Source organism: Saccoglossus kowalevskii, chromosome 17 (genome assembly GCF_978046115.1).
Source record: "Saccoglossus kowalevskii chromosome 17, keSacKowa6.1, whole genome shotgun sequence".
NCBI lineage: Eukaryota > Metazoa > Hemichordata > Enteropneusta > Harrimaniidae > Saccoglossus > Saccoglossus kowalevskii.
In genome coordinates this window covers 31692660-31709931 of record NC_140657.1, presented here as the reverse complement: position 1 = coordinate 31709931, position 17272 = coordinate 31692660, and the positions used below count along the sequence as shown (strand labels likewise).

Genomic DNA, 17272 nt, shown 5'->3' with positions numbered 1-17272 from the left:
TTAGTGAGATTGTGAGATATAGTTCATTAGTGAGTGAGATGGTGAGATATAGTTCATTAGTGAGATTGTGAGATATAGTTCATCAGTGAGTGAGATGGTGAGATATAGTTCATTAGTGAGTGAGATGGTGAGATATAGTTCATTAGTGAGTGAGTGAGTGAGATATAGTTCATTAGAGAGTAGGATGGTGAGATATAGTTCATTAGTGAGATTGTGAGATATAGTTCATCAGTGAGTGAGATGGTGAGATACAGTTCATTAGTGAGATTGTGAGATATAGTTCATTAGTGAGTGAGATGGTGAGATATAGTTCATCAGTGAGTGAGTGAGTGAGTGAGATGGTGAGATATAGTTCATTAGTGAGTGAGATGGTGAGATATAGTTCATCAGTGAGTGAGATGGTGAGATATAGTTCATCAGTGAGTGAGTGAGTTGGTGAGATATAGTTCATCAGTGAGTGAGATGGTGAGATATAGTTCATTAGTGAGTGAGATGGTGAGATATAGTTCATCAGTGAGTGAGATGGTGAGATATAGTTCATTAGTGAGTGAGTGAGATGGTGAGATATAGTTCATTAGTGAGTGAGTGAGTTGGTGAGATATAGTTCATTAGTGAGTGAGTGAGATGGTGAGATATAGTTCATTAGTGAGTGAGTTGGTGAGATATAGTTCATTAGTGAGATGGTGAGATATAGTTCATCAGTGAGTGAGTGAGTGAGTGAGTTGGTGAGATATAGTTCATTAGTGAGTGAGATGGTGAGATATAGTTCATCAGTGAGTGAGATGGTGAGATATAGTTCATTAGTGAGTGAGTGAGATGGTGAGATATAGTTCATTAGTGAGTGAGTGAGATGGTGAGATATAGTTCATTAGTGAGTGAGTGAGTTGGTGAGATATAGTTCATTAGTGAGTGAGATGGTGAGATATAGTTCATCAGTGAGTGAGATGGTGAGATATAGTTCATTAGTGAGTGAGTGAGTTGGTGAGATATAGTTCATTAGTGAGATGGTGAGATATAGTTCATTAGTGAGTGAGATGGTGAGATATAGTTCATCAGTGAGTGAGATGGTGAGATATAGTTCATCAGTGAGTGAGATGGTGAGATACAGTTTATTAGTGAGTGAGATGGTGAGATATAGCTCATTAGTGAGATTGTGAGATATAGTTCATCAGTGAGTGAGATTGTGAGATACAGTTCATTAGTGAGATTGTGAGATATAGTTCATTAGTGAGTGAGATGGTGAGATATAGTTCATCAGTGAGTGAGTGAGTGAGTGAGATGGTGAGATATAGTTCATTAGTGAGTGAGATGGTGAGATATAGTTCATCAGTGAGTGAGATGGTGAGATATAGTTCATCAGTGAGTGAGTGAGTTGGTGAGATATAGTTCATCAGTGAGTGAGATGGTGAGATATAGTTCATTAGTGAGTGAGTGAGTTGGTGAGATATAGTTCATTAGTGAGTGAGTGAGTTGGTGAGATATAGTTCATTAGTGAGTGAGTGAGATGGTGAGATATAGTTCATTAGTGAGATGGTGAGATATAGTTCATCAGTGAGTGAGTGAGTGAGTTGGTGAGATATAGTTCATTAGTGAGTGAGATGGTGAGATATAGTTCATCAGTGAGTGAGATGGTGAGATATAGTTCATTAGTGAGTGAGTGAGATGGTGAGATATAGTTCATTAGTGAGTGAGTGAGATGGTGAGATATAGTTCATTAGTGAGTGAGTGAGTTGGTGAGATATAGTTCATTAGTGAGTGAGATGGTGAGATATAGTTCATCAGTGAGTGAGATGGTGAGATATAGTTCATTAGTGAGTGAGTGAGTTGGTGAGATATAGTTCATTAGTGAGATGGTGAGATATAGTTCATTAGTGAGTGAGATGGTGAGATATAGTTCATTAGTGAGTGAGATGGTGAGATATAGTTCATCAGTGAGTGAGATGGTGAGATATAGTTCATCAGTGAGTGAGATGGTGAGATACAGTTTATTAGTGAGTGAGATGGTGAGATATAGCTCATTAGTGAGTGAGATGGTGAGATATAGTTCATCAGTGAGTGAGATGGTGAGATATAGTTCATCAGTGAGTAGGATGGTGAGATATAGTTCATCAGTGAGTGAGATAGTGAGATATAGTTCATCAGTGAGTGAGATGGAGGAATATAGTTCATTAGTGAGTGAGATGGTGAGATATAGTTCATTAGTGAGTGAGATGGTGAGATATAGTTCATTAGTGAGTGAGATGGTGAGATATAGTTCATCAGTGAGTGAGATGGTGAGATAGTTCATTAGTGAGTGAGATGGTGAGATATAGCTCATTAGTGAGTGAGATGGTGAGATATAGTTCATTAGTGAGTGAGATGGTGAGATATAGTTCATTAGTGAGTGAGTGAATTGGTGAGATATAGTTCATTAGTGAGTAGGATGCTGAGATAACGTTCATAAGTGAGTGAGATGATGAGATATAGTTCATTAGTGAGTGAGATGGTGAGATATAGCTCATTAGTGAGTGAGATGGTGAGATATAGTTCATTATTGTGTGAGATGGCGAGATATAGTTCATTAGTGAGTCATTATTATTTTTGTTTGTTTTTTTAAAAGGGGTGGATGAGCTTTTTCACTTTATGTCCTGCAATAAAGATTTAATAATAATAATTTAATATAGTAAATGAGTGAGATGCAACTTATTAGTTTGTCACTAGAGTTCAAGATGGTTATTATTGAAACATTTAATATAGCAAGTTTGTCATCAGGGAATGTCAGTATAAAGTGAGTAAGATGGTGAGTAAATTCTAATGTATTTTTGATCAATACTTGTGAAAGAAGCCTAGAAAGTATACACTGACTGACTTACGTGTTTAATACATATAGTGCCATATGCATCATATATGCAACTAAATGCATGTTACTTTGCCGACCACCACCACCACTCTCATCACTAAAAGACTTCTCAGTTGAAAACCTCTGCATCAGTAATTTAATATCATGCACAGTTGTATAGTATGTAGGCTCACGATGTCCGGTACATTCTTGCAAATATGTATTATGTCTGAAATAAAAAAAAAGTCAATGAAACTGACGTGATTGAGCTACTATCTATACTGATTCCTATCCCATCCACTAAAGAGAAGTTTAACATCATTATGAATGACCGTCCCATGCAAGTAAAGTTTAATTCCATGAAGCAAATGTTAAATTCAAAATTACTTGAATCAGGAGGCGTAAATGCAGTCTTGAGATAATTCAACAAAGTTTGTGCTGTGAACTAAAGAAGACAAATGATTTAAAGAAGACTCACCGAGCTAAACAGCTAGCAAATGCTGACTCAGGAACCTGTGGTCCCCATAAAGGCAATAAACCGTTACATTTTGTATTAGCATTCTGTAATGCAGCACTCTCCCATTCTTCCCGTCCTCTGGCATGTCTGAAAAACAACAAAACATGGTCAGAACTCAAAATAATTTTTTTTAATTGAATTGATGCGAGTCCCATTTGATGGTCTATCAAGTCTATTTGGTACTGGAAAATACTTTATTTTAGCTGGAGTTAATTTTCGCTGAAAATACTTTTTTGGTGTTTAGTATGAAATTAATTTTCACTGATTTTTGACGAGTTGAATGTAAAATATAGGAAAAAAAAGTATATTCGCTGGATTTTATTTTCACTGAATCATTCCACCAGCGAAAAATAGCGAAAATTAGTTCCAAGCAAAAATAAAATATGTTACAGTATGTGAAGAAAACCACAAAGAAACAAATGCAATATTTTGTGTGTTTTGAAGACACATAATATGCAAAGTAAAGAACACATGTTGAGCTACTATGTGAAAAAAATGATAGCCCTGTTACAAAAACAGTACATGTATACACTGGAGTCAGTTTATGACTTCTTTTAGTTTTAGATCTGATGGTACGTCAACTTTTTAGAGATGTTTTTTGATACATACATGGTCACATGATAGTCATACAAAATTACATGGTTGAAGACAGAGCAAGCTGTACAATATAACTATTTTATTTTATATTATCTTCTTGACATTTTTAGAGCACTACCAAGAACCATCTTGTGATTATAGCCTTGTTTACATTTTGCAAGCATCTCTGGGGCAATGACTGATTGACGTACACAAAAGAAATGAAATAAATGTATTGTTTGCTGCTACTGTTATTATTAAATATTTATTTATTTATGTATTAATATAACAACTTATGGCAATGATATCATATCAGATTGTGAGCTAGGGTTTACCAATGAGCAGCATTTGCATGCTTTTGGCAAAAATATAAACATACAAAATGTCTATGTTATAAAAGCTTACCTGACAGCTGACATGTGACAATCATAGTGTACAATATTGAAATGAGACACAGTGGAGTACCCTTGTACTTTGCGAGGTTTGTTTTCAAAATCTTCTAAGTTACAGTGTTTGGTAAACGTATAAATTCCAAGAACCTGAAATAAACAAATATATTTTGAACATTATAATTATAATAAAACAAAAACTAAATCATAACTTTCTTACTATAAATTATGTGTGAAAAACATTACCAAAACTCACAGTGTAAGTTTGGTGCAGTTGCTATGAAAACCCTTGATTTATTTAATATTAACTTTTTTCACTACCAGTTCCCTTTTTTCATAACAAATTTTTCCCGTTTATAGTCTGCACTTTCCTTCAGAAAATTGGGACAAAAATAGGCAATTTTTTTGAATAAAAACTGAAAATTTACTCAAATTTTATCTGTTGGCTCCAAAATTAGGGTTCATTTCCAGAAATAATGGAGAATATAAAAAAAAAGTTAAGAAATATTTGTGCTAATTCACTGGACTGTCACTAATGAAACAGAAAAACGTACAAGATGTAGAAATTTATGAAATTTGTAATTTGGTAAAATTCACAATTTGTGAACAAAATCAGCTTCAAAACGAAGAAAATCACAACAGCTTGTTTGAGCTTCAAGCCACCAATACTGTCACATACAATTTTATTTTTTCTTAAAGACCCACTTCCCCAAAAGTCAACAAGCTGTCTCAACTTGATTTGGGGAGATTTTCTTTTGACTCACAATTCCTATGAAATCAGTTCGCTTGGAAGGCACACCGCTCTTTAAAAGTGAACAGTAATGTTATTTGGCACATCACCAGTAATACCATAATTACTTGATTGTGAAAATAAAATCATCTATAAACTGACAGTGGTACACTATTGCTTACCTTACTTGATTGGTATTTGTATCCTTCCCTACAAATACAACACGTCAATCCAGATTCCTCTACTAAATCTTCCAATAACTTGGATGCACTTTTAGCTGTTACCTGTCCCTTTTCATTCGTCTACAAACACAATAGCACAAAGTGAATAATAATAGACCATTTTCCGTTCACTGCGAGAATCACGCGTTATGCGTGAAATCGAACGTAAAAACAGGACAAACAAAGGTCATAGCGTCGTAGTCGCGTCAAACATCGCGTGGGATTCGACAAACGCGAAAGTATTTTGGGGACATTTCCATGCTTAATAATGTGCTGTCCACATTTGATGATAGGCAATTTCGATTAAGTAAGGGTATTCGGAAGCAATATTCCTCTGTCGAAGATCGGCCGGTCAATGTAAGCTGCGAAATAAAGAAATTCTAGTTCAAAATCAAATCGTTCGATTTTTGCGGCAGACGTTCGACGCGCATTTTTCATGCATCTCGCGAGATCTCGCAATTGTACGGAAAATCACCTATTTCTACACAGCTGTACAAGAACAGGTAACTTTAATGACAAGACATAACAAGTAGAAGATAGTGCAAGTACATGTAAATGTGTATATAGCCTGGAGATTAAGCTACGTAAGACCAAATACACATACAATGTGAGGATGTTTATACTATGTGAATGCAAACTGCACCTAGACAACAACAAAATGAATTTTTACAGCTCGCATGTCATTATCATAAATATAAGCCATATTATATCAACATGAGTTTACTCTTTTGTGACCACAAATATATTATTTGCTCAGTTTTTCATGGATACAAAAAAAAAACGCAAAAAAAAAACAAAAACACAGCCCTTTACCCTTGATGCAACTATTTTTGTTTTTAATTGTGAAAACATTTTTAGCTCTATGAAGTCAGTGCTCCAACTTTTGCCATTTTGGCCAGTATTGTAAGAATACTGCATGTCACATCACATCTTATCTTGAAATACCAATGGAGGTAGAATTTTAGAAATAAAACAGTTGTAAAGACTTACAGACATTCCTAAAGCACCAAGTTGTTTTTGTCTCATTGCCATGGCCAATCTCTTCTTTTCTGCTTTGGTCTGTTCTCTCACTTCTTTGATCTGGATAGTATTGAAAAGTGAGAAGTATAAAAGCTGGATATGGCATTACATAATAAAAACTTTTGCAAGCACAATCAATTTCACAGGGACGCATGGAATCGTAGATTTGGGTACCAGAAAAACAACAGCACAATGCACCAAAAAATAAATTCAAGTAAGACATTTTCCCCTAGCCACCAACAAATTAATTATGACATCTTACATCCAGGAACCAGAAAATAAACAGACACCTGGGACCTTACATCCAGGCACCAGTAAATAAACTATGGCACCTGGGTACATACATCCAGGCACCAGGAAACATTCATCCAGGTATCTTAAACAACAATTTTAGAATGAGATATAGTGTATGTGTAAACATACCTTTTTAGCAACACTAGGGTTATCTTTGAGTGCTTCCATAAGATTCTCAGCCAATGAACCCACACCTTCTTCACTGGAAACCTGTTCCAACCTATGTATGGCTGGAACACACTCATCTCCAACCAATTTCTAAATAAACAACCAGAAACATATATCTAAGGATCAGTTATAGAATTTTACATGACTTTTATAAAAACACAAGTCATTGAAAATGACACAGTCCCCGTTAAGTTCTCTTTGTGCTCGTCATATTAAAGCGGAGGGGTTGTCGCGAGTGTGTCCTTGAAACTTGAGTTCCAAGTGGCGTATACAACAGATTGTTTATTTACATCAAAACACGTGTTTCGTGTCATAGTAATATGGCCAAAATAAAAACAGCCGTTATTCGGCCATCTTTGATCTGATTATGAAACACACTGATATGTATGATGTGCCAAATACGAATGAAAATGGTACATGAATTGTGGAAATATAGTAGTAAGGCCAAAAAGTCAGATGGCTGTCAATCGGCCATCCTTGACCAGATTTTGAAACAAATTGTCATGGACATGCATCCTAACATGTATAAAGTACATGTATGTGCCAAATTTGAATGAAAACTGACAGAGCACGTCCAAGATACCGCATAAAAAAACAAAAACAAGATGTCTGCCAGTCGACCATCTTTGATCCAATAGTGAAATAAATCGTCATGGACATGTATCCTAACATGTATAATCTATGTACCAAATTTGAATGACAACTGACAAAGCATGTCCAAAATACAACATTTTCAAAAAACAAGATGGCTGCCAGTCGGCCATTTTGAATCAAATCGCTAAACCACTGCATGTGCATATGTCCCACATAAGGTACTAGGCACATGCAAAGAATGAACGTAATCGGTCCACAGGATTCTAAAATATGACGGACAGACTGACGCACGGACAGACGGACGGTCGGACGGACGGACAGACTCAGGAACTCACGGACAGTCGGGGACATGTATCCTAACATGTATGATCTATGTACTAAATTTGAATGAAAACTGACAAAGCATGTCCAAAATATTACATTTTCAAAAAACAAGATGGCTGCCAGTCGGCCATCTTTGATCCAATTGTGAAATAAATCATCATGGACATGTATCCTAACATGTATAATCTATGTACCAAGTTTGAATGAAAACTGACAAAGCATGTCCAAAATACAACATTTTCAAAAAACAAGATGGCTGCCAGTCGGCCATTTTGAATCAAATCGCTAAACCACTGCATGTGCATATGTCCCACATAAAGTACTAGGCACATGCAAAGAATGAACGGAATCGGTCCAAGGGATTCTGAGATATGACTCCGGACGGACGCACAGATGCACGGACGCACGGACACACAGACGGACGGAGACCGAATTATAATTATAAATTATAAAAAAAAGATTTTCTCAACAAAAGAAGTTGTTATTCAATCATTATAACCCCTCTTAAATTTTTCACAAACCCTTAGTTCTCTTTGTTTGATATTTCTATATTCTTACTGGCATCCCTAGTTCTCATTGTTTGTTCACTTGCACTAACCTGTGTCTGTTCATGTCCATTACATAGACCAGTCAGTAACTTCAATACAAATGGTAGAGATGGCTTAGCTATGAAATCTTTCCATGCTGCTGAGTCAACACTATAAATAAGTAAAAACAATAATTCAGCATTCTGCAATGTAAGGCATTCAGTTGTGAAAATTGTTTTGCATCTTAATTTGAATTTCCCAATAAAAAGATGTACTACACCACTGTCTATAAATGACTTACCCCAGTGATATTCTAGGTACATGTCCTCTAATGCAATCAATGGTACTATTCACTACACCACTGTCTATAAATGACTTACCCCAGTGATATTCTAGGTACATGTCCTCTAATGTAATCAATGGTACTATTCACTACACCACTGTCTATAAATGACTTACCCCAGTGATATTCTAGGTACATGTCCTCTAATGTAATCAATGGTACTATTCACTATACCACTGTCTATAAATGACTTACCCCAGTGATATTCTAGGTACATGTTCTCTGATGTAATCAATGGTACTATTCACAACACCACTGTCTATAAATGACTTACCCCAGTGATATTCTAGGTACATGTTCTCTAATGTAATCAATGGTACTATTCACTATACCACTGTCTATAAATGACTTACCCCAGTGATATTCTAGGTACATGTCCTCTAATGTAATCAATGGTACTATTCACTACACCACTGTCTATAAATGACTTACCCCAGTGATATTCTAGGTACATGTCCTCTAATGTAATCAATGGTACTATTCACTACACCACTGTCTATAAATGACTTACCCCAGTGATATTCTAGGTACATGTCCTCTAATGTAATCAATGGTACTATTCACTATACCACTGTCTATAAATGACTTACCCCAGTGATATTCTAGGTACATGTTCTCTGATGTAATCAATGGTACTATTCACAACACCACTGTCTATAAATGACTTACCCCAGTGATATTCTAGGTACATGTTCTCTAATGTAATCAATGGTACTATTCACTATACCACTGTCTATAAATGACTTACCCCAGTGATATTCTAGGTACATGTTCTCTAATGTAATCAATGGTACTATTCACTACACCACTGTCTATAAATGACTTACCCCAGTGATATTCTAGGTACATGTTCTCTGATGTAATCAATGGTACTATTCACTATACCACTGTCTATAAATGACTTACCCCAGTGATATTCTAGGTACATGTTCTCTGATGTAATCAATGGTACTATTCACTACACCACTGTCTATAAATGACTTACCCCAGTGATATTCTAGGTACATGTTCTCTGATGTAATCAATGGTACTATTCACTACACCACTGTCTATAAATGACTTACCCCAGTGATATTCTAGGTACATGTTCTCTAATGTAATCAATGGTACTATTCACTATACCACTGTCTATAAATGACTTACCCCAGTGATATTCTAGGCACATGTTCTCTGATGTAATCAATGGTACTATTCACTACACCACTGTCTATAGATGACTTACCCCAGTGATATTCTAGGTACATGTTCTCTGATGTAATCAATGGTACTGTTCACTATACCACTGTCTATAAATGACTTATCCCAGTGATATTCTAGGTACATGTTCTCTGAAGTAATCAATGATACTATTCACTACACCACTGTCTACAAATGACTTACCCCAGTGATATTCTAGGTACATGTTCTCTGATGTAATCAATGGTACTGTTCACTACACCACTGTCTATAAATGACTTACCCCAGTGATATTCTAGGTACATGTCCTCTAATGTAATCAATGGTACTATTCACTATACCACTGTCTATAAATGACTTACCCCAGTGATATTCTAGGTACATGTTCTCTGATGTAATCAATGGTACTATTCACAACACCACTGTCTATAAATGACTTACCCCAGTGATATTCTAGGTACATGTTCTCTAATGTAATCAATGGTACTATTCACTATACCACTGTCTATAAATGACTTACCCCAGTGATATTCTAGGTACATGTTCTCTAATGTAATCAATGGTACTATTCACTACACCACTGTCTATAAATGACTTACCCCAGTGATATTCTAGGTACATGTTCTCTGATGTAATCAATGGTACTATTCACTATACCACTGTCTATAAATGACTTACCCCAGTGATATTCTAGGTACATGTTCTCTGATGTAATCAATGGTACTATTCACTACACCACTGTCTATAAATGACTTACCCCAGTGATATTCTAGGTACATGTTCTCTGATGTAATCAATGGTACTATTCACTACACCACTGTCTATAAATGACTTACCCCAGTGATATTCTAGGTACATGTTCTCTAATGTAATCAATGGTACTATTCACTATACCACTGGCTATAAATGACTTACCCCAGTGATATTCTAGGCACATGTTCTCTGATGTAATCAATGGTACTATTCACTACACCACTGTCTATAGATGACTTACCCCAGTGATATTCTAGGTACATGTTCTCTGATGTAATCAATGGTACTGTTCACTATACCACTGTCTATAAATGACTTATCCCAGTGATATTCTAGGTACATGTTCTCTGAAGTAATCAATGATACTATTCACTACACCACTGTCTACAAATGACTTACCCCAGTGATATTCTAGGTACATGTTCTCTGATGTAATCAATGGTACTATTCACTACACCACTATCTATAAATGACTTACCCCAGTGATATTCTAGGCACATGTTCTCTGATGTGATCAATGGTACTATTCACTACACCACTGTCTATAGATGACTTACCCCAGTGATATTCTAGGTACATGTTCTCTGATGTAATCAATGGTACTGTTCACTACACCACTGTCTATAGATGACTTACCCCAGTGATATTCTAGGTACATGTTCTCTGATGTAATCAATGGTACTATTCACTACACCACTGTCTATAGATGACTTACCCCAGTGATATTCTAGGTACATGTTCTCTGATGTAATCAATAGTACTGTTCACTACACCACTGTCTATAGATGACTTACCCCAGTGATATTCTAGGTACATGTTCTCTGATGTAATCAATGGTACTGTTCACTACACCACTGTCTATAAATGACTTACCCCAGTGATATTCTAGGTACATGTTCTCTAATGTAATCAATGGTACTGTTCACTACACCACTGTCTATAAATGACTTACCCCAGTGATATTCTAGGTACATGTTCTCTGATGTAATCAATGGTACTGTTCACTACACCACTGTCTATAATTAGGGTCTTTAATTCAAGTCCGTTAGCGTCACTCTAAAATTGTTAAATACAATCATAGAATTAGTCACAGTAACAACAGTACCACCATATGACTGGAAAGCACAGAACTTAAACCCAACTATGATTGGCCAGGGTTGAAAACATAACAAGACCCTGGATCACCTGACTTAACGAAGTATTTTAAAACCAACCATGATTGACCAATGGCCAAACACTGCATCAAGTTAAAATAGAATGACTTTTGCTGTCCATGTATTTGGAATGTTAACTCACCACAATACCAGCTGCTACTACACAGAAACAGTCCAAATGAATCTCTTCATCTTGAGTATGTTCCTCATCAAATCTGTAACAATCACAATAAGTTGTTTGTATAAAAGTAATGATCACAACTTAGCTTCAATGAATACATTGGTATGAGACTTGGCGAAAATTTAAGTCATGATTTTGAGGTTCATACACAACTGTTTGACAGATCACAGCTATGTTGTATATCTCTCATGTTTACACTTGTAGAAAGTTTTTGAATTCATTATGTAAAATTACAGTAATTTTAGTTAACTAGTTTGTCCATCATGTCAGTTATTTTTTAAACTTACTTGTTAAAATCCACATATGGTTTGAAGTAATTGACTAATGTCTGCATCTTGTCCCTAGCTCCATACGTCAGATATGGTATCAAACGCATTAATCCTTGAAGTACGCTGGTGTTTGATCTCACAAACGGGCTGTTAATTCTCTCCAATAACATCACCAATTGGGCACGATCACCAAAAAGTAGCATAGAGGTCTGAAAACAAAATATTCACAAATAAAACTTATAAACTCGGAAAGATGTCAGATACTTACTCAATCGTTGTGATGTCATTGATGATGTCATACTAATGGGTCAAATTCTCATGACCTCATACATCCAAGAATTAACAGATATAAACTTTAGTAACTGGTAGTAAGTACATGTAATGTTAATGTGCCAATAAAAAATGTTGTGGTATCATAGAAATAACGCAATCTTATGGAATACTCACATCTTGCTGGTTAGCCTCTTGTGAGATGATTTCCATTATTTCCATCAACTGTTCGGCTAATTGTGCCACGCCACTACCGCCACCTTGTTCACTTTCACATGCTATTAGAATCTGAAATTGTATGGGTATGTCAACTTTATAATACAGAATAACAAAACCATTGTATTCTAATCAGACTGTAGAAGACCATACTGTGCCAGTCTGAGCCAGTCTGCACCACACAGACAGACATGACAGTGGTCATGTGGGTTTTATTTTGTGCAAGGTTAAATAAACTCACCATATTGAGCGTTGATAGCATTATATTAATGGTATTTAAACCAGGCTCAATCAAGTACTTTCTGTTCACATTCACCCTAACACAGAAACCAAATAACTTTAGTAGTACAGTCAGTAACTGTTTGCCACGAACTAAATCTTTTATAACAGCCAATCTGGGGAAAAAACATCAATTTATTAGGTTAGTAATTTGGTAAAAAAAAAAAATCAACAGAAATGAACATGGGATTTGGTTCAACAGTGGAACACTGACTTAACAGGACAATTCATTTCAATAATCAAATCCAATTTCCGGTAAATATTTTTTTATTTTTGTAAATTTGAAAAAAACATTCTGAAACATTTTTTGTACCATGAAGCAGAGAGGTGATTTTTGCATGTGTTGATGTAAGAAATTTGTATTTGATTTTAATTCATTCTGAGTAGGTTATGTTTTGCCAATATTTGTTGGTTGGTCTCTGTCTGTCTACCTGTGAGCAGGGTAACTCAAAACGCTATAAAATGAATTTTCATGATATTTCTAGGAGGGGCTGCCCTTGAGACAATAACCAATCAATTAGATTCTAAAGATAAGTACTTTGCAGCTGTAGCGGAGGTTTGTGTTTTTAATTATTTTTTAAAACCACACAGGTAGGCAGGAGGAAACAAGAAACAGGGAATTATATTGTTTAATAAAGAAATACAATTTGATGAGATCTTCAGACATACAATAGAAGGTCAAGCAAAATAAATTGAATAGAAAACATTCACTACCTTTGTAGCATCACTTCCAGACCTCCACACTCTGCCATCACTGAAGACATCTTGTAAACAGCCTCATTGTCTACTTCTTCATCTCCTGAAAAAACAAACAATTGTTTAATAAAATTCTGTTGAGAAAAATAAAATCACATGATCAAATAAAATTATATGATTGGTTAATCAAGAGCATTTAATACTAGCTGATTGGTTGACACAAATATCACATGACTAAAGTTTTCTTTGAATGTACATGATATAAACTCACCTTTGGTGTTATCTAATGAATCTACAATATCTTCTGTAGCATCGCCTAGCAACCCTCTCATCCTGTAAACTATACGCATTGGTTCACCCTAAACAAAAACCAAAAACAAGAATTATTAAATCTGTCAACGGTTTAGAGAACTAACATTAAACTATCAACATTAAGCAAAGATGAAACAGATAATCGGTTCATGACAGACACATCACGACGGTGTTTATCATACTTGACTCTCACCTCATTTTCTTGACACCATATTTTCTTGTACACTTCCTTTACTGGTAAATCCAGACTGATAATTTTATTCTGTACAAGCAGCTGTATTTGGAAAAAAAAAAGAAGTTTTTAAAACTTTTCAACAAATCTGCAGTGCAAACCATGGTTGGTTAAACACATTCATTGGTAACTATGGCATTGTGTGATGCACATGTGGCACAATATACAATTTGTATATATATGGCAGAGATGGCAGAGAACAGTTCTTACCTCCATTCCATTATCATCTTCCAACAATGCAATTAACTCACAATCTGTAGGAGGTCAAAAATGAGGTAAATATATGATTAAAAGTAGTGCAACATTTCTAGTATTTGCAGTGAGTAAATTATACAGTTAATCAACACAACACATATAAATGAAAGGAGAGATCAAACAAGCAAGAAATTCCTCAAATACAGAATTTTTTTGAAGATGAGAAAAACATGCACCGATACCGACTTGTGATCTGCATGTTCACTGGTGGTCCTCAAACTGCAGATCCGAAAAATGTATGTTCATACCTTGTTAATACATGTAGCACACCACCTGAGTTATCATGATTTTAAAGAGAAGCCTTGTCTCACCTTGACATATTTTATTCTTGACATCTCTCATGAGTGGTCCAAGTCTGGGTTCATTAGAGCTGTATGGATTGCCCTGCATACGACCTTGTAAGAAATCTTCCTGTTGCGGATCCTTTTCTAGTGTCATGAAGAATTCACCAACATCATTCTCTTCCTACAATGGGAACAAAATACAGGTCAAAAAAGGATTTCTAAGATTAGGGTTTTGCAAGCGTTTTGATATGTGATTCACCACGTAAATTGTGAGACAAACGTACATTTCTAGAAATATTAAAACAAATGACTGAATCTGTGAAAGAAATGGTTATTAATGTTCATCAGACTGATTTATATACAAAGCGTGTATTTTCCATTTTACACTATGTTGATAATCTTGCTCATTTCTGTAAATGTAAATTCCCTGGCTTCCACGCTATTGGTTTAAAATTTATTTGATGTACACATGGATCTTGTGAGACTATATATGAGCTGAGTCAATTGTATAAATAACTTTAGATCACAAAGGCTGAAGTCAGTCATGTTGGGGGAGGGGGGTCCCCAAGGTTATTCTATCATCAAATAGGCTGTTTGTGATATTATATGTTTATACTAGCCAGAGTGTAAATATCTGATAATATCTGATTGCCCAATGGTCAGCACTAGCTCACAATCTGCGATGACAATGTTACCCATAAGTTTTATTAACAGTACAACATACGACAGCAGCGAACAATGCTTTTTTTTCCTCAGAGTACAATTGATCGGTTCTTGCCAACTAATCACAGTGCATGCGTACAAAATGAGACAAGTGTGACAGTCTTATTTCAGTTTGAATTATAATTATTATGCAAAACTTTAAAATCTGGTAGTGACATAAGACAGCATGGATTACTATGCATACAGACTGTGTTATGATAAATTATTGTGACATCAGGGTTTACTTACTGGATATATGATACTGCATAGTCTTTCAAAGATGAACACTGGTGTCCTGAAATCATCCACGCCGTACCTTTGTACTGTATCCACACACACAGACATGAATGCTCTCGTCTCAGATTCGGTACCTAAATCATAAACGGAATATGAGGTTATTACGAGGTATCCTTGTAATAACCTTATTATTATACATCTTTTCCTTTCAAGGATACATGGGAATACCAAAAAACAAAAAGTTTAGAATAGATTTAGCGAACTTCTTTGTGTGGAGTCTGGTCAAACCCTGGGGTTGCCATGTTTGTTTTTATTATCAGAGGAACCTCACGCGCATAATCATTCCATATTTGGAATTCGCATTACACCAATCATTTCTTTCACAGACTCACTTATTAATATTTGTCTTTAAAGAAATGTACATTGTGATCATGCAAAGAAACTTATTTTTATTTTTATCACCTCTGCCAATATTTGTTAGTATTTTGCTGGCGTTGGTTGATTAGTTTGTTTGTCTGAGAGCAGGGTTCTTCAAAAATCATTAATGAATTTGAAAGAAATCAACATCCGGTTTTCATAGAGACAGAAATTTGTGTAACTTCAGATAGGATGTTAACACATATCACACAGGTTGTATAATATGTAATGTACCATTATACCGAAAACAAGAGAATTTTTACCCAGCCGTAAAACTGTGTAAGGACGCGTTCAAAAGTGTTATGGCAGTGTTCAAATGTTGATAGAATCCCTTCACTAAATACAAATGGTTGCACAAGGCAAAAAAAGTTTTTGTTGTCTCTTTGAGCTGTTATGTCACATTCAATTATTATTACATGCAGCTGAAAAAGTATTATAGACAGAACAATAATGCATCAAGCTCTGCTACGCGTCGATCGATGTGATCACAGTACGGTTTTCATGCATACATAGCTGTATTATTGTAATAACCTCATATTACTGCTAACTTAAATGTATGAATGAAATAACTAAAGACATACCTGTAGTCATTTCTTCCAGGAGTTCAAGCAACATGTCCTGTGTCTCGTCAACCAGCTTGGTTCGCTGTACAACTAGTTTTCTCAATGACAGATAACCATTGAGTACAGTACCAACCAGTTTACCTTTGTAGTGTTGTTTGATTGTATCCAGTTCCACAAATGATGATAGTAATTCTGCAATATCAAAGCATCATTATACAGTCTTATATTACTGCATGATACAGTATGTTGTTTATAACAGGAGGACAGTTCCAATGTCTTGGTAGATAATTTTGTATAGTTTGTTTCAAAATAGAAGTTATAAAAAAAACAGATGCGAATTCGTACACTCTGCATGTACTATTTAGATTCACACAGGGTGTGAAAGCAGACACTTGAGTAGGAAACAAGAAAGAGATAGATTGGCAGCAGAATTTCAGTTTTTAGGACTTCCTAATAAGTTGTTATATTTAGTGAATAAAGCATGATGCCTTAGTCATTATTGAGTGTAACAGAGCAAAGTATGTCTGCAAAAAAAATACAAGGTGCAAAAATGCATTTGGAAAATGATACTGTGCTAAACAGGAAGGACCTTTGTGTTTCATAAACCAATCATCAATTTACATTAATTAATAAAGATAGAAAAATATATTGTTTTGAGTAGTGCGAATAATAAAATTACATTTTCTATATTTATAGTGTATTTATAGTACATTTCCAACAGAGGCACACATAAACCAGCAAATAGTATTTGTTGT

The 17272-nt window shown here is 35.3% G+C and overlaps 1 protein-coding gene across 1 annotated transcript in view; it reads right to left on the bottom strand.

Annotated features, from left to right (window-relative positions):
• LOC100366591 (E3 ubiquitin-protein ligase UBR4) overlaps positions 1 to 17272 on the bottom strand; it is an 86536-nt gene that overhangs the window by 3398 nt on the left and 65866 nt on the right. Inside the window, exons 65-83 of the mRNA XM_085491994.1 lie at positions 16536 to 16709; positions 15550 to 15671; positions 14626 to 14779; positions 14270 to 14313; positions 14021 to 14101; positions 13787 to 13874; positions 13534 to 13618; positions 12782 to 12935; positions 12502 to 12612; positions 12073 to 12263; positions 11747 to 11819; positions 11403 to 11506; positions 8250 to 8349; positions 6695 to 6823; positions 6242 to 6331; positions 5213 to 5332; positions 4317 to 4450; positions 3297 to 3422; positions 2853 to 3047 (exon numbers count right to left, since the gene is read on the bottom strand). Of these exons, the coding sequence (XP_085348120.1) occupies positions 2853 to 3047; positions 3297 to 3422; positions 4317 to 4450; positions 5213 to 5332; positions 6242 to 6331; positions 6695 to 6823; positions 8250 to 8349; positions 11403 to 11506; positions 11747 to 11819; positions 12073 to 12263; positions 12502 to 12612; positions 12782 to 12935; positions 13534 to 13618; positions 13787 to 13874; positions 14021 to 14101; positions 14270 to 14313; positions 14626 to 14779; positions 15550 to 15671; positions 16536 to 16709 (2275 nt within the window). The remainder of the gene's footprint in view (positions 1 to 2852; positions 3048 to 3296; positions 3423 to 4316; positions 4451 to 5212; positions 5333 to 6241; positions 6332 to 6694; positions 6824 to 8249; positions 8350 to 11402; positions 11507 to 11746; positions 11820 to 12072; positions 12264 to 12501; positions 12613 to 12781; positions 12936 to 13533; positions 13619 to 13786; positions 13875 to 14020; positions 14102 to 14269; positions 14314 to 14625; positions 14780 to 15549; positions 15672 to 16535; positions 16710 to 17272) is intronic.